Consider the following 24299-nt stretch of genomic DNA (forward strand, 5'->3'; position numbering starts at 1 on the left):
GCGACCAACCGAAGTCCAAAGCTGATCAGCTGAGGAGCAGGAAAGAGGGAACTCTTGGCTGGCCGGGGTGGTGAAAGCCAGCCCCGTGGGGGGTGGGAGGGGGGTGAAGCCCGCAACCCCACCTCCTCCCTAGCTCAGAAGTGGCTTTGCCCCCAGAACTCTCCCTGGACCACACCTGTTGTTAGCAAAGTAATTTAAATAATACAGACTGCGCAAACCAAACAAAACCAGGGTATAACTGAGGAGAGTAGAACAGAGGAGAATGTTTCTTCAGCTGAAAAAGGTTCCCTGCCCTAGATGGTGAATTTCCAAAGGGATGGCTAGGTGCATCTTGTCTTCAGTGCACACATGTATAAAGACAGGTGCATGGACACTAAGGTGCCGTGATGTTTCGCATGTTGCTATCGCCATTCTGAACTGACGAGAGCACCCTGCAAAGTCACCGTGTCTTTCAAGATAACTCAAATGAAACAGAGCTATCTGGATTCATTTCAATCCAGCTTCCGGGCACTAAAACTGCCTTGACCACCCTGATTGAGGACCTTTGTTATTATAATAATTGTTTAATTTATACCCCGCCCATCTGGCTGAGTTGCCCCAGCCACTCTGGGCAGCTTCCAACACATATAAAAACATAATAAAATTTCAAACATTAAAAACTTCCCTGTACAGGGCTGCCTTCAGGTGTCTTCTAACAGTTGGGTAGTTCCTTGTCTCCATGGCATCTGGCAGGGGGGCATTCCATAGGGCGGCTGCCATTGCTGAAAAGGCCCTTGGGTCCCTGTGGCTTCACTTCTCACAGTGAGGAAACCGCCAGAAGGCCCTCGGAGCTGGACTTCAGTGTCCGGGCTGAACGATGGGGGTGGAGACGCTCCTTCAGGTATATAGGGCCAATGACGTTTAGGGCTTTAAAGGTCAGCACCAACTCTTTGAATTGTCTTATCTCTATTCCTATCTATGGGCCCATGTTTCTTTCATGAATGGAATTTGTTTTGAGCTGTTTTTAATGCTGCATTTTATATTTCTGTAGCCTACCCTGGGGCCTTCTGTTGAAGGGTGGGTAGTAGTAGTCATACAGTGGTACCTCGGGTTACATACGTTTCAGGTTACATACGCTTCAGGTTACAGACTCCGCTAACCCAGAAATAGTACCTCGGGTTAAGAACTTGGCTTCAGGATGAGAACAGAAATCGCATGGCAGCAGCACGGCAGCAGCAGGAGGCCCCATTAGCTAAAGTGGTACCTCAGGTTAAGAACAGTTTCAGGTTAAGAACAGACCTCCGGAGTGAATTAAGTACTTAACCTGAGGTACCACTGTAGTAACAACAACAACAACAATAACAGCCACCATGGCTAGTAACCATTGACAGCCTTGTCTTCCGTGAATTTTTCTAAACCCCCTTAATAGCCCTCCAATTTGGCAGCCTTCCCCACATCTCCAACTGGGCTAGACGGGCTTTTGCTGGTGGGAGTTAAGAAAACCAACTAATGAGAACATTTTTTGCAGCTATTGTTCTTGTTTTAAAGATACTTTAAAAGCAAGCGGTTATATTTATCATGCTTGGGCAGAAAAGCTTCCACACTTCACCCAGACATTGCCCTCTTGTAAAAGCTTTAATTGCAGCCGTGCCTTGGTGGAGATAAGCAGGCCGGAGTCACCCCCGCCTCTGGTTCCCATGGCAACGGCTCCATAGTGATGCTCTAAGAGCGGCCTGGCCTGCAGAGGCCTCCCTCCAACACCCACAGTGTGGGAAAGTGTAGAGAGAGAGGAATGAGAGAGATGGACAAGCCCCGGAGTGTGACCAGCTGAGATACAAATAACTCAAGAGCGGCAAGGCTCATGGTGGCTAAAAATTGGAAGGGGGCAAGCACAAACTTATGCCCACTCGACCACTTCGATCAGCGGAATGGCCCTGTTGCAGCTGCCAATAAAACCCATTCCACATTTGTAAGCACTTGATATTTTAGGGTTGGCAGCACCTATGCTTTGGAACTTCCTGCCTCATGATATTAGGGAAGTGCCTTCACTGTACTTCTGTGGACGCCTGCTAAAAAACATCCTCGTTTAGACAAGCCAGTCGATGTGAAGTTTTTTTTAATCCACTGTTATTTTAACATTTTGAAAGTTTGAAATTATGGTTGCTTGTTTCTTATCAATGATATTATTGTTTTATCTTTTTCATAAACTGCTTTGAGGTTCGTTTGGGGGGGGGGGTTACACGCAAATGGTATAAAGATTTTATGAAATAAATAGCAGACGATATCCTAGGCACCAACTCTTATAGGGCTGAGGTGTCTTCTGTTTGGATGGGACTAAGCCCTCCAATCTTGAGGGGCCAGGCCTCGTGGCAGTGGTGGCAGGCCTCACCGGGGCTCACAGTGGTGGTGCTCACCAAGCCTTGCGGTGGCAGCCAGCCTCGCTGGGCCTCACAGCCACCGTGGCCTCCCGCTATTGGCCTCCTCCTGATGCACATCACAGAATGTGTGTGATGCTCCCCTCACCACAATGTTGGGCGCAACTCAACTCAGCGCCTTTGGACGGTATCAAGAAGGAGTTCAGCACTGATGAGAATAGCACTGCTGGTAATAATAATAATAATAATAATAATAATAATAATAATAATAATAATAATATATACCCCGCCCACCTGGCTGGGTTTCCCCAGCCACTCTGGGCAGCTCCCAACAGAATATTAATAATATTGATAATATTAATATAAATAATATGAATAATACAGTAGTACCTCGGATTACGAACTTAATTCGTTCCGGAGGTCCGTTCTTAACCCAAAAGCGTTCCTAACCTGAGGCATTCTTTCACTAATGGGGCCTCCCACTGCTGCCACGCCACCGGTGCACGATTTCCATTCTCATCCTGAGGCAAAGTTTGTAACCCGAGGTACTACTTCCGGGTTAGTGGAGTTCTTAACCCGAAGTGTTAGTAACCTCAGGTGTTTGTAACCAGAGGTACCACTGTATTAAAGTGATAAAATACCAAACATTAAAAACTTCCCTAAACAGGGCTGCCTTCAGATGTCTTCTAAAAGTCAGATAGTTGTTTATTTCCTTGACATCGGATGGGAGGGTGCCAATACCAAAAAGGCTCTCCGCCTGGTTCACAATGGTCCATTTAGTCCACCATCCACTTCTCACAGCTTCCAGCCAGAGGCCTCTGAGAAGCTTGCTAGCAGGACCTGAGTGCTACAGCAACTGGAAAAGCAAAAGCAAATTGCTCCTGGCAGTAGAGGTAGAATGGAGAAACTCCCATGTTCTGTGCAGGCTATGAGAAAAGGAACGCAGACTGGCCTATTTCATTTCATTTCATTCCATTTCTGCAGTTTGGAACCCTTTTATTAGATTTGCAACCAACAAGGTATATGGATGCAGAAGCATGCATGGCTCACGCACCCAAACCAAGAGATGGGCAAATCTGTCTATTTCTGTTTCTCTCGGTTTCTCACTTTTCCAGCCTTAAGTTCAGTGCTCCACATTCCTTCACCGGTTTACAATTCCCTCCCCACAAGTCCTCATGAAAATTTATCAGCATTTTGGCACAACTCGCTGCAAATAGACTTTTTTTTTTTGCAAGCAGTTTCCCCTAACATAATGCGTTTTATAGGTTACTTTCCCTAATACATGGGTTTTGTGTGCACATTCCCCCTAATATGCATGTTTCTGTATGCATGACTTGGCTGGGAAAATTACACCACAAAATTCAGAGCAGTGCGAATTTCTAAGGATAGTGTGTTTCAGTCTGCCTATTATTTCAGAAAGCTGGAATTAGGAAGGTTCCCATTAAAATCCTAACTGAACCAAATTTTCCCTCCATCCCTACTCTCAACTCTGGATCAAATATGGTGAGATGTTCTGAACTTATCTTCAAACTCAGGAAAAATATACATATATAACAGCTACATGGGGCCAATGTATGCAGAACTCAGTCTGCTTATTTGACTTCTGCAGTAATGATTCTTGCATTACTGCTTATTTGATTGGTATCCAACTAAGTTCTCCTTAGAGAGGACCTGTTGAAATTAATAGGTCTGTCACATTGGTTGGTTTTTAATGGCTCTGCTTTAAGTAGGACCAAAATTAGATGCAACCCTTATTTTTACTGTATCTGTTTGAAAATATAAAATTATTCCTAGACTCATAGAGCTGGATGGGACCCCAAGGGTCATCTAGTCCAACCCCCTGCAATGCAAGACTCACAGCTCAAGAATTCCTGACAGACAGCTATCCTCAGTCCTATAATTCAGAGTAGACCCATTGATATTAATGACGATGGTCCATTAATTTCACTTGGTCTCTTCTGAGTAGAACTTAGCTGGATTCAATCAAAAGGTCATGAAGCCATCCACAATTCAGAAGGATGGGTGCAGTATTATTTTTTCCTGCAAAGGCAGCCATTACAATTTGGGGGTGGGTAAAAGAAAAAGAAAAAAGAAATATTTGCTTTATCTCCCTCAGTGTTTTGTGGGAAATTGGTGTGAAAATTGCAGGCACGAGAGAAGTTCCAAATTGCAGACAAATTGGTCCAGGGGTGTTTGTACTAGACACCGTTCTAGTAGAGATGGACATTGGAAGAACTAAAAGGGATTTGCCTTTTGGATAAAACCGTTCCATCGGATTACAACCTAGATGTATCAGTCTCTTTCCCCTGCTGCACTTTCTGGCTTCTTCCTTAAGCTAGGAGACATAGCTCCCCCAAAGCACTGGGATTGGGGAGCACAGGTAGGACTGCCATACATCCAGGAATCCAGGAATTGGGCTGCAAAACAGCATCCGGGCGGATTTTTGCATCAAAATGTCCAGAGAAACGTATGTCAAATAGAGCGATTTTCCAAGAAAAGCTCAACAACTTTGACCAAAAAACATCATCATCATCATTTATTATTTATACCCTGCCCATCTGGCTGGGTTTCCCCAGCCACTCTGGACAGCTTCCAACAAAATATTAAAATACAATGGTCTGTTAAACATTAAAAGCTTCCCTAAACAGGGCTGCCTTCAGATGTCTTCTAAAAGTCTGGTAGTTGTTTTTCTCTTTGACATCTGGTGGGAGGGTGTTCCACAGGGCGGATGCCACTACTGAGCAGCCCCTCTGCCTGGTTCCCTGTAACTTGGCTTCTCGCAGTGAGGGAACCACCAGAAGGCCCTCAGAGCTCATCCTCAGTATCCAGGCAGAATGATGGGGGTGGAGACACTCCTTCAGGTATACTGGACCGAGGCCGTTTAGGGCTTTAAAGGTCAGCACCAACACTTTGAATTGTGCTTGGAAATGTACTGGGAGCCAATGTAGATCTTTCAAGACTGGTGTTATGTGGTCTCGGCGGCCGCTCCCAGTCACCAGTCTAGCTACCGCAAACATGTTTTGGGAATATGGCAACCCTAGCACAGGTAAATCATTTCCTCTTATTACAAGCTAGGTCTATCAGTCATAAGAGAGCTCATCCTCTGTGCCTTCTTCCCATTCTTGGGTTTGCCCTCCTTACCCCTATAATCTCAGACTGTCATTATAGCATTATGCTAAGGGCAGAGATATTGATTTTGCTTTCAGCAGAAGCTTGTCTGTAGTCATTTTTTAAATGTCCGCATCACCGGGATGCCATGAAGTGCTTCAGAGGTCCCACGTTGACTCATGCCACTGTTTGGAGATCTCACTTCAAGTTTGACAAGCTCAAAATATCTCAGAGGCCTCCTGCTTCCCCTTAGGATTTGGGATTTATTCGAATTTGAGGCACATGCCTAATCATTGAGAATTTAAACCTATGAATTTCCATCCAGATATTTTTAAACCACAGATTAATGTGGAAATGAGATGGAATGGAGTTATGAAAGGACGTATGGAAAGAGACAGAGGCTGGAAATAGATCCATCCATCACTAGATCACTAGACTTGCATCAATCAACAGGCAGTGGACAACAGTCTGAACCAACTGAAGTGCTCATGAGAGCCCAGCAGGGGGTGAGGAATGAATGGTTTTTAAAAGTGAGTTAATCTATATAATCTGGTGAGTTCCCTGCCTACCTAATCTCCCTTGCAATATTTGACATTGCAGAACTTGGCAGCAGTGGGGGCACTGAGTGCCAAGACTCAGATTCACCATGCAAATATTTTTGCAAGAGAGGACACCTCTGCCATCATTAGAAGCAAGTGCTCCAGATCTACTGCAGGTATGAGTGAGGGTATGGGAGGACTTCCAGAAAGCGTGGAATGAGACGTGGTTGCAGTGAGGTCTACAGCTGGCATGTGGCCTCTTAGGCCCCACAGAGAATCCTAGAATTGTAGGGCTAAAAGGGAACCCCAAGGGCCATCCAACCCCCTGCAATGCAAGGATCACAACCAAAGAATCCCTGAAAAATGGCCAGCCAACCTCTGCTTAAAAACCTCCAATGAAGGTTTAGTCCACCAAATAGAGATTAGGAAAATTAGAGGTTTGTCATCTTGGAGGTAGGTGGCCTTTCTCATTCCTTTAGAAAATCCTCATGGGACCCTCTATTCTTACTGGAAGAAAGAATCACAGAATCCTAGAACTGTGGAGTTGGAAGAGACCCTAGGGGTCTCCTCCTCCAACCCCCTGCAGTGCAAGGATCATAGCTAAATTACGACCTTATCAAAGGAAACTTCAAAATGAGACTTCATTGTGTAACTGGAGTGGGCCCTAACATTAGCCAGAATGAGGTGATTGTCTCGCGTAGTTAACATAGCAATATTAGCATTCTTCAGTTATGGCTATTGTGAATGGCCACTAGTTACTTTGCATAAATTTAAGCTTAAACACAGTGGTGGCACATTATACTTTTGGAATTCAGTTCCACCCGGCCTCACTGCTTACAGTTCTTCACTCCACACAGACCTCTTTAAACTCTTCCCCAGCATCTGATGAAGAAGACACTAGACCAGGTTTCCTTACACTCTAGAAAGAAGCTGCAGAATCATGGCATGATGGCTGAAAAAAGCCCCCCCCAAAAAAAAAAAAAAAAACAATGACAAAAACCCTTATTTATCTAGATCAGTGGTTCCCAAGTAACCCACCCAGGGGGTCTGTGGCAAAATTCACATAACAAAAACTACCATAGAGACATCAGAATTTTCAAACGTAGGGGGTCCATAGCTTGACTTTTGAAAAATTGGATTCTGCAGTGTTTAGCTAATTAAGAGCCACTGTCTCAGAGCAGTGATTCCCAGTTGGTGGTCCATGGACCCCAGGGTGTCTATGTAACTCACCCGGGTGGATCTGTAGCACCATTCACATAAGAAAAACTACCAAATCAGAATTTTCAAAAGTTAGGGGGTGCATGGCTTGGCTTTTGAAAAACGGGGGGTCCTTAGCTAACTGGGAACCACTGGTCAAGATCATCCATGCCCCAAGGCCTATTCATGCCCCAGATTCACTGCCCATCTGAGTTAACAAAGTATTGACCCTGTGCATAATTTTAGTTCATGTGCAGAAAAAGATGAGGACCAGTCTCCTGGAAGTGCAAGATGTAGACAAAAGCTATTGTGGCAAACCTGTGGGTTGTGTTTTCCAGTTCACACACACACCATTGCTCTTCTTTAACAAAACCAGAACGCTGTGGAAACTGCTTTTCAGCATTAGCTTATTTCCAGACGGGGCGGGGGGGCGGGGGGGATGCTGGCAGACGCACACACTCCCAGGATACAGCTGTTACATTCAAGCTCAGGCATCTTGCGCTGTCCGTGGTGCTGATGCTCAGATGGACGCTGTCAACTAAACAGATATTTCAATCCCAGCTCCAGGTTTTTGCTGTCTCTTCTTCCCTTTGTGGTAGGAACAGAGATATCCGATGAATTATATATAGAATTTTTCCTCCCCTTCCCCCTCACCAAAGCAGAGGGTGGGGGACGCTGAGAGGAACCTATTCGATCAGCAGAGGAAATGGGATCCCAGCTCCACGTTTTCACTCTGCCCCCTTCGACAAAGCTGTACAGAAATAGCAGGATGCTGGAATTGCTCGGCAGTGATGCAGAAGGTACGTGCTTTTTCAGTTCTGGTCCTGATGCTGAGCTCGTGGTGAGGTCTCTGTGGCGCAATGGACGAGCGCGCTGGACTTCTAATCCAGAGGTTCCGGGTTCGAGTCCCGGCAGAGATGGTCTCCAGGACAGGTGTCTTAATTTTTCGCTCATCTTCAAGTAAGGAATGCTAATTAATTATATTTCACTCCAGAGGGTTTCAAACAGAAAATGAACGGCTGTTCCTGAAATCCCTGGAGTCATGCATTCTGTTTCTGTCTCGTCCTCTATCACCAGATTCAAAATGCATGGTCTCTCCTTCCTTTGTATTTGTTTATTTATAGCTTTCTGTCTTGGAACACAGACCTCATTTTTTTATGTTATTATTACCATATTATTGTTTCCTATGGTAAACAGAGCCCCTCCCTGTCAGTACTATAAACCTTGCAATGTACAGTATTTGGGAACAGATATTTTCTTTGCAGTGAAAAATGTGTTTTTCAAGGGTTCACCGATTCCGACCAGCTCAAGGCTTATCAGAAAGTCCTCAGAACCCCAGAAGAGACTCATTAACAGGTCTGTCGGATAGGTGCTTTACTTTCAAGTAGAGCTCAAATACTCTTCTCATCAATAGGCTTCCCGGCAGCAGAATTTCGACACATAAATTATTAAAGCTGACAAAACATAAAATCCATAAGTTACACACGCACATAAAAGCCACTCTTCCATTTTATTCTCTACTCTCCAGAACTACCTTGTCACTGTTTATTTACATCCCCAGAAAACAGGCTATTGATGGCTATCAGCCACATTGGCTGTGGTCTCCCTCAACTATTGGAGGCAATGGGCCTCTGAAAACCAGTTCTTGTCCACTGCAAGTGAGGAGAGTAGCTACTGCCTTCACATCCTGCTTGTATATTTCCTAGAGGCACCTTACTGGCTACTGCAATTAGAATGGTAGACTTTTACTTGATTCAGCAGGGTGGTTCTTATGTTGTAACATCAACACACACACACACACACACACACACACACACACACAATCAGTTTCACTTTTCTGGGTACTTGCTAGGGACTCTGCTTTTCAGCCGCCTCCTGCCTACTTCCCCATCCCTCCACATCAGTACTGCTCCCTCACTGTGCCCCTGACCTTTATGTACCTGTGGTGAGCATGACAAAAACATCAGACGAACTGCTATCACCCTACAACTCCACTGCCAGCTCAGCCATGCTTACTTCCAGGTGGGCCACACAGAGGCTCGTGCTAAAAGCAAGCTAAACAGAACATCCAGGTTCAGAAGTCGTGTACCTCTGACTACCAGTTGCTCAGAACAGGCACCTTTATGCCCTTCTTGCAAACTTTATGGAGGCCTTCGATCTTGCCACTGTTGGAAATGGGTGCAGATAAGGATTTAGGCCAGTGGTTTTCAACCAGTGTGCCATGGCACCCTTGGGTGCCTTGAATGATGGTCAGGTGTGCTGAGGGCAACACTGGCCTCTGTCCCTCTTTCCTTCCCTCCCTCCTCTGATGCCCTCTTGCATCTCTGCCTCCCAAGGCTTTCACACCTGTTTGCTGCAGCAGCTCTGGCTACAAGCTCCCCCAGCAAATGGTGTTTCTGAGGCTGGCCAGGAGGTGCTTCCCTGGTCCTTGTGGGGCAGTGTGAGGAGGCACCTCTCTATGTGGCAGGGTGGGGCAGCTCAGAGACCAGGGGCGGCAGCTGCGGCTACCCAGAGGACTCCCAAGGGAAAGGGAGGGGAGCGGAGGCTGCGGGAACACTCCACAAGGGAGGGTATTTGAAAAGGGTTGAGGGGTTGCCGGCTCTGGAGGCAAGGGGTGACATAACTGGGCTCCTGAGCCCCACAGAGGAGCTGCAGAAAGAATGTAGTTGGTCAAGGGAGCCAAGGTATTTAGTCAGTTCACACAAGGCAAAACCAACCACTGTCTACATCAGGGATGGGGAAGCTGTGGCCTTCCATATGCTGTTGGACTACAACTCCCACATCGCTCACCATTGGTCATGGATGACACCATAGACTCTTGGGTTGAGTCCAAGAACATCCCAGGTGCCACAGGTTCCACAACACTGCTGAACAGTCTGCTTGACAAGATGAGCTCCAGTTGGGCTGTTCATAGCTCCTTCAGCCACTAATATCCCCTGCACCCCAACCGTATTCATGAGATTTATACCCCGTTGGCTTAGTTCAAAGATGCTCATGTTCCTAAGTAGTGTGCTCAAGATATCAGCCTGTAGCCATGATCCAGAGGACAGCAGGTGCAAGAGAATCATCCTCTTGCACTTAGCCAAGTACTGATGCATGGAAGCTTGCACATAACCCTAGGAGCACATATGTGCAGAAACAGATGGATAGGATGTTTTCCCTCATCTTGCCCAAGGAAATGTCCACAGTCAAACATTCCTTCTCTAATGTTGGCTTCTCATTTTTTTCACAGGGATGGATTGCTAACTGCAGGGAACCAGGACCTTGACCTCCTCATGACAGGTTAATCGTAGGTGTGCTGGTCCCATGGATTACCTGAGAGGCGAGGTCCAAGTCCGGCCCCGTGGTCAAAGGTGCAACATGGAGGCAGTCCGTAGTAGCTGAAGCTGGGTACAGGGCAGGGAGTCAGGTGAAGTCAGGAACAGGCATGCAAGCAGGGAGCCAGGGCAGGGCAGGAAGGCAGGATCTAGCAACAAACAACGTTGCTCCTGCAACTTGGGACTGGAGCTGGCTGGCTTTTATCTGCCCCAAGGCATATGGCGGCCCCGATCCTCTGGTGACTCGCCTCTCCTGGCCTGGAGGTGAGCACTCCTCCTGCGGGAACTTAGTTCCCTCTGCCTCTCTCCCCTAAGCCTCTGCAGCCCAGGAGAGGCTGGAGGGTTACCGGACCCAGAGGCAACCTCATCTTCCTCTGACGGGGCTGAGAATGGAGCACCTGCAAGCAATGGGTCCTCCATCCCCTCAGGAGCCAGAGCAGACTCAGCTGGTGCCTGCACCTGAGGATCCAGCACAGGTGAGGACCCTTCAGGCTCAGGCCCCAGCCTCAGCTCAGCTTCTTCTGGAGGCGGGGAATCCTGTGCAGGCTGCAATCCCTCAGGTTCAGCATCCAACTCCAAATCCCAGGCCATCACAATTGGTGCCCATCTGTCATGACCCTGGAGCCAAAGTTCTCATCTTTGGGGGATGAGGCTGAGGTCTCTGAAGCATAAGGGGAAGGATATGCAGGGTCAAGACTATATGGGATTGGCAGAAATGAGTGGCAGAATCCGAGACCAGGGAAAAGAGACGGCGGAAGAAGATTGGAAGAAATTTAAGAACTATCTTAAGAAACATTGTAAAATTAATGAGTGTTAAAATGATGCGGCCTTAGAAAGTAAGTGGATTACAGTTGTAAAGATTAAGTTAAAAGAAAAGAAAGGTTAACAATTAGATAAAATTAAGGGTGAGGATTTGCTGAACTAAATATTTGAAATTGGAATGCAGAAAGGGGAGGTATGGGAAGGTCGGTGAAGTAAGTTTTAAGAAAATAAGGTTTTGAAATTATACTTGTTCCTTTTTCTTGTTTGTGCTTGTTTGTATTGTTGTGTTTGTTTATATAATTTGTGAAACTTTAATAAATATCTTATAAAAAAAAAAAGGATGTGCAGGGTCAGTCCCAGAAGCACTCACAGTGTGCTTCTGGGATGTTGCACTGCCACCCTCTGCCTTAGAGGACTTTGCTGCTGAAGAGCCAGGGAGACCTGAAACTGCCCTCTTTGTTACAGCAGAAGGTGACTGGAGAAGGTCCGATCCTTAAACCAAAGCAACATCTCGCAGAACAAGTGGTGGCAAAAGTTAGGTTGCACTTCCACTGCTGCCACTGCAGCTATATAAGGGCTTATCTTCAGCTTATTTCTTGCTAGAACAACTTCAGAGTTATGTGTTCCCCCAGAGCACAGCCTGAACCGCATCCCACATCGATACTGAACCTTGTCCCACCTTGCCTTATCTTACATCATGAAAGGGCCTTCGAATCATAGAATTGTCAGGTTGGGAGGTACCCCCAAGCATCGTCTAATCCAAAGCATCCATGACAGATGGCCATCCAACCTCTGTTTAAAAGCATCCGATGAAGGATAGTCCACCGCTTTCCGAACAAGTCTGTTCCACTGACTTGCACCCTCAGAAAGTTCTTCCTAATGTTTAGACAGGATCTCATTTCTTGTAATATGAACCCATTGATTCAGGTGCTACCCTCTGAAGCAGCAGGAAACAAGCTCTCTCCATCTCCCAAGATGATAAACGGTCTGGAAACTAAGCCTTATGAGGAAGGGTTGAGGGCACTGGGCATGTTTAGCCTGGAGAAGAGGTGATAGGATAGCCGCCTTCAAATATCTGAAGATCTGAAATATCACATGGAAGATGGAGAAAACTTGGGTTTTTTCCACTCCTCTAGAGGGTATCACTCAAATTAATGGATTCAAATTGCAAAAAAGGATATTCCAACTAAACTTTAGGAAGAACTTAGTGATGATGAGAGCGGTTTGACAGCGGAATGAGCCACCTCAAGTGGTGGACTCTCCTTCATTGGAGCTTTTTCAACAGAGGTTGGGTGGCTATTGAGTTGTGATTCCTGCATTTCAGGAGTTGCTCCTTGGGGTCCCTTGCAACTTTCTAATTATACGATTCTAATATCTTCCCCTTCTCCCAGCCCAAAAGGGCAAAGCTTCTCCTCCATTGCTATGCTACCAGATCACCCACATTCAACTGTTGTGGCCACAGTCTGATGACAGACATTGCACCAACAAAACGCCGTTGAACTCAACAGATGCATCACCTGATTTCTGAAATCTTCACAAACCCTTTAGAGATCACACCAGCTCAGCACACCCACTCACTTACCAAGTCTATAGAGATAACATCTGCAAAATAACCCCTTATGAGACCTTCACCCAAATACACCTAATCTATTTTTCCTTCCTCTGTGGATGTGATCACAAGGCTCTCCTCCCAATCTTCTAATGACTTTGTTTACATACCTGCCTCTGATTTCCCCAACGTGACCGCAAAGTTTGTTTGGCGTCGGAATAAAGTTTGTTGCAGTTTTAATGAGCACAATGAGGTAGATAGATGATAGATAGATAGATAGATAGATAGATAGATAGATAGATAGATGATAGATAGATAGATAGATAGATAGATAGATAGATAGATAGATAGATAGATAGATAGATGATAGATAGATAGATAGATAGATAGATAGATAGATAGATAGATAGATCTGGCATTGTCATCACCTCTGCTTACCAGGAAAGGAGGACATTTGCACATCTCCCTCAAAATGAGGAGCAGGGAGAAGTATACTCCAAAGAACTTCCACTCAAGCTAGAAAGTTAACATTCGGAACAAACGTAGCCTAAAGACACCCTGAAAACTAAGGAAGTCTAGAACTGGGTCATGCTGACACCTGCCCATCAAAAGATGCAGGCCCCCCCCCAAAAAAAACACATTAACTTCCACACTTGCTGGGAAGATGAAATTTATTGTGCACACACTGGCCCCAAAATAATAATAATAATAATAATAATAATAATAATAATAATAATAATAATAATAATAATAATAATAATATATTTATACCCCGCCCATCTGGCTGCGCTTCCCCAGCCACTCTGGGCGGCTTCCAAAAAAATATTAAAATACTATAATATATCAAACATTAAAAGCTTCCCTAAACAGGGCTGCCTTCAGATGTCTTCTAAAAGTCTGGTAGTTGTTGTTCTCTTTGACATCTGGTGGGAGGGTGTTCCACAGGGAAGGCGCCACTACCAAGAAGGCCCTCTGCCTGGTTCCCTGTAACTTGGCTTCTCACAGTGAGGGAACTGCTAGAAGGCCCTTGGTGCTGGACCTCAGAGTCCGGGTAGAACGATGGGGGTGGAGACGCTCCTTCAGATATACTGGACCAAGGCCGTTTAGTCTGATTGTTAAAGAAGTCTGGAACTGGGTGGATCTCAACATCCGTCCACCCCCCAAAACTTAGCCTACTTACACATAAAGTGAAAAGCTGAGATATGTTTTGGGGAGGCATAAAGCAACCTTAGCAAATCCTTTTGTACACAATCATAAAGGAGTCCAATAGATTCTGAATATTGTTTTCTGTTGTGTAAGTCTTAATTTGAGGTCTGTTGGTATTGAGGCTAAAACTCTTTCCCACTGTCTGGGAAATACTGAAAGCTCCAATTCTTTATTCCAATCCAAGCACCTATCTGATTTCACCTGGCAATTGATTCCAGGCTGCGAGAACTGCAACACTAAAAATTCGCTCTGGTTCATGTCCCTCCTGTCCCAAAATGTACTGGTCCCAATTCAAGTATGTCGTTTCACAAAACAAACTAGTTTAGCTCAAGTTCATCCAGATGAACTTCTTAGGTCCAAATATTATTATTGTTAGTATTATTATTATTGGGAGGGAATTGTCATTTCAAATGATAGAAGGTGCTTTGTTGAAATATAGACTCCACAGGTTCCATGGACAAGCAATAAGATGTCAACAGAAGAAGGTTTAAATTGCCCCCAATAAAATGAAATAAAGTTGATAAAGATGGATCTCATCAGAAAGATTTGTGAGGTGGGTGGATGTTTCTGATAACGGGTGGATCAATACAACCAGCAACTATGAAAGTTCTTCAAGAACTTCTGGCCAAATTTCATTTAGAATGTTTATCCCCTTACCTTCTTATGCCTCGTTAATTGCCTTTAGTTAATTACCCCAGAGGGAACGAATGGAACAGTGATGGGACACATCCCTCATACCAGCCTGATGAGAACTAACTTCATATCCCCCTGTTCCCCACAAACAAGCCACTTGACACACAACTCCCAAGTGTTGATGATGAGAGTCCCACATCCTCCAGAGAAGAAGAGGAAGCAGCGAAAACAAATGCATTTAGGGAGGAAATCCCAGAACTGTTTGTTAAGTAACATTTTAGGGATACAACCAAAGATTCCATGGGGGGGGAGGGAAGAGACCGGAGCTCAGCCAAACAGATCCATTTAAAAAAAACCAAAGCAGGTGTTGACATGGGGTTGTAGACAACTAAGTCCTACTCACACAAAACCCACTGGAATTGGCAAATCTAAGCTAGTCGTGTCAATATACTTCAATGAGTTTCCCTGAGTTTACTGCAGTTTACTTCCCCGAGTTGGCGAGGCTCACTTGATAATGGCAAGAAACAAAGCCCCGTCCTGTAGAATACCCTGCCAATGGAGATTTAGCAGGCACCTTCTGTGCCAACTTTTAAACAGCTGCTGGATACATTTCAGTTCTGCCAGGTCTATGCAAGCAATTAAGAACACACCTTTCCACAATGGTTAGCTGATGTCTGTTTTAAACCATTTTTAATGGTTTTCAGTATATGGTTGTATATAGTTTTCAATATACAGTTTTATATATTTTTGTTTAATCAGCTTTTCTATTTTTTATGAAGTAGTGGTATATAAATATTTTTCTATAAATAAATACGTGATGGGTCTAAGTCGGGCTAGCCTTGGATACAACCCATGGCAGCTACACATCTCAATGTCAGCCCCAGCTGGCACGTCCAATAGGAATGATGGAAGCTGTAGTCCAACAACATCTGGAGGACACCAGCTTGGGGAAGGCAAGGTGGGTTGATGAGCTGGCTCTCTGATTTCATATAATGCAATTGAGAGTCAATGGCAGAGCAGCTCTGGAACATAAGAAGAGGCCTGGATCAGACCCATCTACTCTAGCATCCTGTTTTCATGGTGGTCAACCACATGCCCTGGGAGGACCTGAGTGCAAGAGCACACTCCTGCCCTGAATTTCCCAGAAAGTGGTATTACTGCCTCCAAGAACAACAACAACAATTATTATTATTATTTATATGCCACCCAGCTGACTGAGTTGCCCCCAAACATTATGGATGGCTCCTAATAAAATATTAAAAACACAATGGAGGTAAACATAGTTGCAATCAGTAGCCTTATCTCCATGAATTGGTCTAATCCCATTTTGAAGCTGTCTTCCTTGGTGTTCTTCCTGCTTGGCAGGGGGTTGGACTCGATGGCCCTTGTGGTCTCTTCCAACTCTATAATTCTATGATTCTATGATTCTATGATTCTTCCTTGCATCATGTGAGGGGTAATTCCATAGTTTAACTTGGTGTTGTGTGAAGATGCACTGCCCTACATCTGTCCTAAATATCCCATCACTCAGCTTCTTGGTCACCAAGTTCTAATATTATGAGAGAGAGAGAGAAGAGAGAAGAGAGAGAGAGAGAGAACCTTCCTGCCATCTCCAGTTAAAACAGCCTCAAGTGATAGAGTTGAATAAGACTTGTGACCTTCGAGATTCTCTGCCAATCCCTTTTCGGGGTGCACAGAGTGGATCCTAAGTAGAGCTGCTCAGTCATGGATACAGCTGCTCAACTGTCTCATTCCTTGAGTCAGAGCAACTGAATCTGTATCCACTGCTCATGTCCTGGTTCATGACTTGGGGCTTCCAGATTTCACAGTCCTGCCCCCGTTAGCATTTGCTGATCACCGTGGGACTTTTTAGGGTTTGGGTTTGGGATGGGTTTTTAGAAGATGCCTGTGCGTGAATTTGTTTTATGTGTGTAGATCAGTGCACACTGACCAATGCCCAGTCTTCGCAGCAAGGCTCTATTCCGGTGGCATGAGTATCACGACGACCAGTAGATTCTTGTCTGCTGCAGCCTTCATCCGCCTTCACAGCCATTGTATCTTCCACCTGTTCTGCCATTGAGAATTTCTTCAATCATTCTTTAGCTCCTCCCCTTTGACCTTACAGCCTTGGGTGACCTTGCTGGGAGTACGAGACTCCCGATGGCTTCACTCACAAAGCTCATAGGAACGTGCAAGCCCATTCACCACAACAAGGTGATGATCCAGCAAGTGAGCAATCATAATAGACAATACTAGTGTGTTTGGAGAAACATTCTGACATGCTAAAGCAGTTTCATAGGTACATATTCCATTTGTACGTGCATGCATATGAACTGAGTACACACAGTGTTCTGGAGCAGTGGTTTCCAGTGAGTTTTGCTGATTTGCCCAACTGGGATAGAAGAACCACTGGAGGTCCAGCTCCATCTTCAACCAAGGGAGAGCATGTTTTCTCCTCTGACCCCAAAGGACCAAACTAACAAAGAACAAAGCCCCTCTCTCTTGAGAGATGAGATGAGTAGGGAAAAGCGATCGCCACATAAATGGGGACGTCAGATGAGCCCTTCTGGAGCAGACCAAAGTCCTATCTAGTCCAGCATTCAATTCTAGCGGTGGCCAATTAGATATCTCTGGGAAGCCAAAAATAGGGCATGAGGATGATAACACTCTCCTGCTCATAATTCTCAGCAGCTGGGGGCAAAATTCCCCTCACCCTGGAGGTAGCATATAAACCATCACAGCTAGTTCCTGTTAGGAACAGACAGCTTCAAAAGCAGCTGGAGCAGCTGGAGACAGACAGGGAAGCAATCTGAATGAACAGAAGGAATAGCATGCACCTATGAAGATGCTTTTAGTTTTGTGACTGCTGTCACCATCTGCAGTGATCATACGACTAAACAACAACAAATGAAGGTGCTTCATGCCAGAAACCACCAAGATTTGGAGAAGGCAAATAACACTGTCTCCTTTCCCTAGCTCCTACAAAAAAATTGTTTGACAGAGAAATATATGATTTCCTTCATGGTGGTAAGCAGTTACACCCATTCATTTGCTCCAGATGTTTATTGTTTCATTTATTTTTAAACTATTTGGAACGGGGGATTCCATTGCTAATGAGATATACATTGGGGTGGAGAAGGATAGTCTAAAAAAATTGTGCAACCCAAATTATCTATTTCCATAGCACAGCAACACTGGAATTCATCAACATCCAGTCAAGCCGAAGATTCAGGACAGACATAAAGTACTTCCTTCACACAGCACATAGTCAAACTATGGAATTAGTTCCCACAAAATGTAATGATGGCCACCAACTTGGACAACTTTAAGAGAAGATTAGACAGGTTTGTGGAAGATAAGGTAGGAAGGAATGGCTGATGGCTATGTTTTCCCTCAACTGCTGAGAACATTGTGCCTCTGAATCAGGGCTGTGCAAACATTTTCTTCCAATATTCATTTGCGCTTTCATCTGGTATTTTATGATCTGGTGTAATTGCTTTATTTTGCACAAATCTACTGCTTCACTGTCTTTTGCTGCAGAAATGCACATATTTATAACTTTTCTAATGTAGCACACAACAGGCACACATATCTCAACCATCAACTAATATTTGCAAATCTTCCTTGCTTGTTCCCTTTCAAAATTAATGAATTTCCAGAAGGGTAGCCCTGTTAGGGTTGGGGTTTTTTGCGGCAAAAACAACACCATAACAACAAAGTGGCTAGGGCCAACTATGGCTGCAAACCTAACCGTGTCTTCTCAGAAGTAAATTCCATTGAATATGGTGAGGTATGTGAGGTTAGGATTCCAGCCACTTCTGCAGCTTTGGTTTCTCAATTCAGTATAACCTTGTCATCCTTTTTCTCTTTTTTGTGACAAGTGAAGAGAACTTCAAATGGGGGAGAAGGACATGAATTTTAATTTAATTTTACTTCTAGAAAGAAGAGTTATGGGTGGTCAAAAATCAGCAGTCAAATCAAGCTGATTCTCCCCATTTTGACAAATATGTTAGGACTTCAACTGTGGAGCACAGGTAAAAGCTGCAGGTAACAAATATTCCACTTCTTTCCATGTGAAAAGAACAAAAATGAGTGGTGCATTCCTTTTTTTAAAAAAAACCCACAATAGGCAGCAGATTAAGGCTGAAATGCTAAACCCACTTATCCGGGAGTAATCATCACTGGATTTAATGGGTTTTACATCTGAGTAGACATGGTTAGGATTGCAGTATTGGTGCACATAGGCTGCCCTTGGCAACAAACAACACTTCAGAAACAAGAAAAGCAAAGAGGAAGTTGCATACATCAATGAATATGTAAATAATGTACATTGCTAAACAATTTAGTTATCTCTTGAGAGAGTGAGTTAAAATTTTGATGGTAGAGAACTAAGGGAAATAGCCTTCACAGCAAAGGATCAAAGGAACAGATGGAAGGAAATTTGCTTGATAGCCCTTTTTTTCAACAGATTCCTCCAACTGAATACCAGTTACTGGGGACCACAAGTGGAAAGAGCGCTGTGGCACTCAGGTTGTGCTTTCAGGTTGACCCCAGGATGTTGAAGTAGATGGGCCATCGGCCTGATCCAGCAGGGTTTTCCCCCCTGATGCTCTTGTAAGCTATAAGAGAGCTGTTACTTCTGCAATGAATTAGCTTGGACCGAAAACTTCAAATAGGAGCTGAAGGTTCCATCCCTTCCTGGTTCTCCATCATACCCTGGTGCTCATTGGGACTGGTGGAGCAGAAGGCAGGAAGCCCACCCACAGATGGGACCAGGTCCAATGACAGGCAGGGCAGAGCCAATGATCGGTGGAGCCTACTAATACTAGTTTTGTCCCCATCCTCCTCCATGCTGACTTCTACAAGACACTGAGAATGAGGAGGGGGTAGCTGACAGATGATGCCATTCCCTGGACCAGTTGCAAGTGAGAAAGCAGGCAAGTAAAGGCAGACTGGGGCTGGCGGGACTGTGGCCCATTTGCCCATATGGACCAGCCAACACAGGCTTGCACATACTTCCCCATCCTCCTGAGTAGCCTCACATACAGCTCTGAAACTCCTGCCTGGTTCATCACCTTATCTGTATCTCCAAGTGGCCCTTGGAGAATTGGAGAGCCAGACAAGAGCCCGAGTAACAGGTGTGGTGGCCTCTTGTCCTGCGTCATGGATATCTGGCTCACTGGTGCTGCAGAGATCTGCTTGCTATTCTTCACAGACTGAGACTATGGGAACATGGAAAGAAGTACGGTCAGGGGACAGTTCCAAGAGTCAAATAGAGAGGCCTGGAGGGCCAAATTGGACTCTCAAGCCTGAGGTTCCCAATTCCTGAGATTTGTAGAGCTTGGTTAATAGTTAACACATTTAATTCTTCATGTCAACAGAGCTTTTTTTCCACCTGGAACTCAGTTCCGGCACCTCTCAGGTGGGCACCATTGCCATTCTAAGAGAACAAGGGAGGCATTCACGGTGAGTTCTGGCACCTCTTCTTCTCAGAAAAATAGCACTGCATGTCAAGCATGAAACTTACTTTGATAACTGAGAATTTGAAGTTTTCCGGAGACAGGCAGTGAAAACTGAAGAGGAATCAGTTCCTGGGAACCTTTCTCTCTCCAACATTTATCTCTGCTTAACTCTCTTTTAGTGGCAAAGGTTGAGAGGGAGGATTGGGGACAATTCACTGCGAAGGAAAGATAAAGTGAGTTACCAGCAGAGTTTCAGGAAAAGGGAGTTGGATGCTTCTGCTTCCTGGTGTGTTAGCTCATGGTGCCCTCCAGCCTGTCTCTGGAGGAGTCTTCAAGACGGATAGTCGGAATCCAGCTTAGGCAAGAGCGATTTATTGCCATCGTCGGCTGATTTTTTATTACAAATGTAACCAAAAGAAAAAAGAAGCTGTGTCAACTCCCATTGACAATAGGAAGGATCAATCAACCCTGATTTAAACATACAGTGGTGCCTCGCAAGACGAAATTAATCCGTTCCGTGAGTCTCTTCGTCTAGCGTTTTTTTCGTCTTGCGAAGCAACCCTATTAGCGGCTTAGCGGATTGGCGCTATTAGCGGTTTAGCGGCTATTAAAGGCTTAGCGGCTTAGCAACTAAAAGGCTATTAGCGGCTTAGCGGCTTAGAAAAAGGGGGGGAGTGAAAAAAATCGCAAGACTCGCAAGACTTTTTTGTTTTGCAAAGCAAGCCCATAGGGAAATTCGTCTTGCGAAGCGCATCAAAAAACGGAAAACCCTTTCGTCTAGCGGGTTTTTCGTCTTGTGAGGCATTCGTCTTGCGGGGCACCACTGTATATATTTATATAGTCAGTCTACATGTCCAAACAGATAACCAAATGTGAGCAGCAATTATAAGATGTACTAACAAATGTAGACAGACCACTAAGATATACAGGTAATTGAGGAAGGGATGGTTGGTATCTATACTTCCAGCTATTGAGTGTAGGTCCTTTACAACCCTGGGGACCAGCATGCAAGACCTATTTTTGTTTTACTGACCTTTTAATGATTATTTAATTATTATTAAACAGTACACATGCTTCACAAGCAAGGACTACTTTTAATGTGGTCTTCTGCAGCCACTGTCTCTTTCTCTATGCCCATAGTTCATATTTCTCCTGATCTAGGGGAGATGGAAGTCCTCAACCAGACCGAGGTCACGGAGTTCATCATGGTGGGCTTCCCAAACCTCCAGCGCTTCCACAAGCCCCTCTTCCCTTTGCTCCTCCTTGTCTACCTCTTCACCATCTTCGGCAACCTGCTCATTTTCACCATCATCCGCACCGACCCCAAGCTCCACACACCCATGTACTTTTTCATCAGCATCTTGTCCTTCTTGGAGATCTGGTATACAGCCACCACCATCCCAAAGATGCTCTCCAACCTGCTCAGCGAAAGGAAGAGCATCTCCTTTGCCGGATGCCTCCTGCAAACTTATTTCTTCCACTCGCTGGGGGCCACTGAGTGCTACCTGCTCACAACAATGGCGTATGATCGGTACCTGGCCATATGCAACCCTCTCCGCTACCCATCCATCATGACAACCAAGCTGTGTGTTCAAATGGCTGCTGGGTGCTGGATCTGTGGCTTCATGTGCCCTGTCACTGAAGTCATCTTAGTCTCCAAGCTCCCTTTCTGCGGCCCCAATAAGATTGAGCACATCTTCTGCGACTTCCCACCATTGCTCAGCCTGGCCTGCACTGACACCTCCATCAACGTCTTGGTTGACTTTGTGGTCAATGCCTTCATCATCCTGGTGACCTTCCTGCTCATCATGGTCTCCTATGTGAAGATCATCCAGTCTGTCCTGAAGATCCAGGTGGCCGAGAGTCGTGAGAAGGCTTTTTCCACCTGCGCCTCCCACCTGACGGTCGTCCTGCTCTTTTTCGGAAGCATCATTTTTATGTACGTCAGGCTGAAGAAAAGCTATTCTTTGGAATACGACAGAGCATTCGCCGTGATCTATGCCGTCCTCACGCCATTGGTCAACCCAATCATCTATAGCTTGCGGAACCAAGAAATCCTAAGAGCGATAAAGAGGAGGATCAGGATGAATATGGCAGAGCTTCTGTCATGAACTTCACCATCCTCAGCCCGTTAGTCAACCCAATTCTCTGCAAAAGAGATGGGAAGCCCAAGGACCAAATGCAGCCCTCCACACCTCTCTTTCTGGCCCTCAGGCCTTTCTCAAGGCCACACAACTTCCATATCCATTGTACCAAATGCTAGTCATGCTCAGAGTGGCCCCAGTGAAATTATTGGACATTACTAACTTAGTTCTATTAATTTCAATGGGTCTACTCTCAGTAGAACTTAGTAGAGCAACAATAATAATTCTCAGTAGAGTAATGATAATACATGCCAACAGGATTTCCTGGGCTATATACACTATATGTAAGTTTGGGGCCCCTGCATCCCACCCACCCCACAATTTATTGACAAGAACTGCTGCTTGTTTACATATATTAACTTAGCCTAGTCTTCCTCATAAGGCTGTTACAAATATAGATATAGAGGGGATGTTCATCAAATTTGCAGATGGCACCAAACTGAGAGGAGTGACTCATACTTCAGAAGATAGAATCAGGATCCAATATGACCTTCCCTAAAAGATTGGAGAACTGAGCCTAAACTAACAGAACCTATTTCAGTTGGGACCAAGAAAATCAAGGCTCTGGAAACCAAGCCTTGTTGAGGCAACTGGGTATGTTTAGCCTGGAGAAGAGGGGACTGAGAGCTGATACAATAGCCCACTTCAAGTATCTGAATGGCTGTCACATGGAAGAGAAGAAGAAGAAGAAGAAGAAGAAGAAGAAGAAGAAGAAGAAGAAGAAGAAGAAGAAGAAGAATAATTTATTATTTATACCACGCCCATCTGGCTGGGCTTCCTCAGCCACTCTGGGCAGCTTCCAACAAAATATAAAAATACAGTAATGCATCAAACATTAAAAGCTTCCCTAAACAGGGCTGCCTTCAGATGTCTTCTAAAAGTCTGGTAGTTGTTGTTCTCTTTGACATCTGGTGGGAGGGCGTTCCACAGGGCGGGTGCCACTACCGAGAAGGCCCTCTGCCTGGTTCCCTGTAACTTGGCTTCTCACAGTGAGGGAACCGCCAGAAGGCCCTCGGCGCTGGACCTCAGATGGAGCAAGCCTGTTTTCTGCTGCCCCAGAGGGGAGGACCTTAACCAAAGGATTCAAATTATAAGAAAGGAGATTCCAATGAAACAGTAGGAAGATCTTTCTGAGGACAGTGGAACAGCAGCCCTCAGAAGGTGGTGGACTGTCCTTCACTGGAGTTTTTTAAACAGATCCTTTAGCTGTGATTCCTGCGTTGCAAGGGGGCTGTACCAGATGGTCATTTCCAACTCTACAATTCTATTATTCTATAAAAGGGGGGAGGGGAGAAAAATATACACAGCCTTGAACATCTGTGGAATGCATTCCATCAGATGTCAAGGAGATCAATAACTATACAACTTTTAGAAGACACAAGATCTACCCACCCTGGAAGAATGGCAGATGAAGGTGATTGATTATATGGAATTGGCAGAAATGACTGGCAGAATCCGAGACCAGGGAGAAGAGTCGGTGAAAGAAGACTGGAAGAAATTTAAAGACTATTTACAGAAATATTGTAAAATTAATGAATGTTAGAAGGATGTTGGATAGAAACTAAGGGGTTTCCAGCTGTAATGATTTAGGAGACACGAAAAAAAAGGTTTATAAATGGGTAAAAGCTTAATGGTAAGGATTTGCTGAACCAACAAATTGAAGTGGAATACAAAGAAGGGAGGAATGAGGAGGCTGGAGGAAATAAGTGTATGGAAGATATGCTATGGAAAATTATTTGTTTTTTAAATGTTCTTATGTTGTACTTTGTATTTTGTTTTTCTTTTTATTTTTTTATTCTTTTTCTTTGTTATATTTTAAAAACTTTAATAAATATTTTTTTTAAAAAAAAAAAGAAGACATCTGAAGGCAGCCCTCTATGTTTTTATATGTGTTGGAACCACCAGAGGGGATTGTATTCTTGTGGTTGGATCCTGCTTGCAGGCTTCTTATAAGCATCTGGTTGGCCACTGTGGGAACAGGATGCTGGACTAGATGGGCCATTGGCCTGACCCAACAGAGCTCCTCTT

At 44.8% G+C, this 24299-nt stretch overlaps 1 protein-coding gene across 1 annotated transcript; it reads left to right on the plus strand.

The window, feature by feature from the left end:
• Positions 1-19723: 19723 nt before the first annotated feature.
• LOC308575710 (olfactory receptor 6N2-like) lies at positions 19724-22459 on the plus strand. The gene is made up of 2 exons (XM_081174544.1): positions 19724-20131; positions 21289-22459. Exon 2 carries the CDS (start codon positions 21294-21296, stop codon positions 22236-22238), a length of 945 nt encoding a protein of 314 aa, XP_081030670.1. The 5' UTR covers positions 19724-20131; positions 21289-21293; the 3' UTR covers positions 22239-22459.
• The last annotated feature ends 1840 nt before the right edge of the window (positions 22460-24299 follow it).

This window comes from Podarcis bocagei (genome assembly GCF_964188305.1).
Source record: "Podarcis bocagei genome assembly, chromosome: 16".
NCBI lineage: Eukaryota > Metazoa > Chordata > Lepidosauria > Squamata > Lacertidae > Podarcis > Podarcis bocagei.

Bases quoted from the DNA above. Each gene is read 5' to 3' on its own strand.
- LOC308575710 (XM_081174544.1), top strand. From the start codon at position 21,294: ATGGAAGTCCTCAACCAGACCGAGGTCACGGAGTTCATCATGGTGGGC.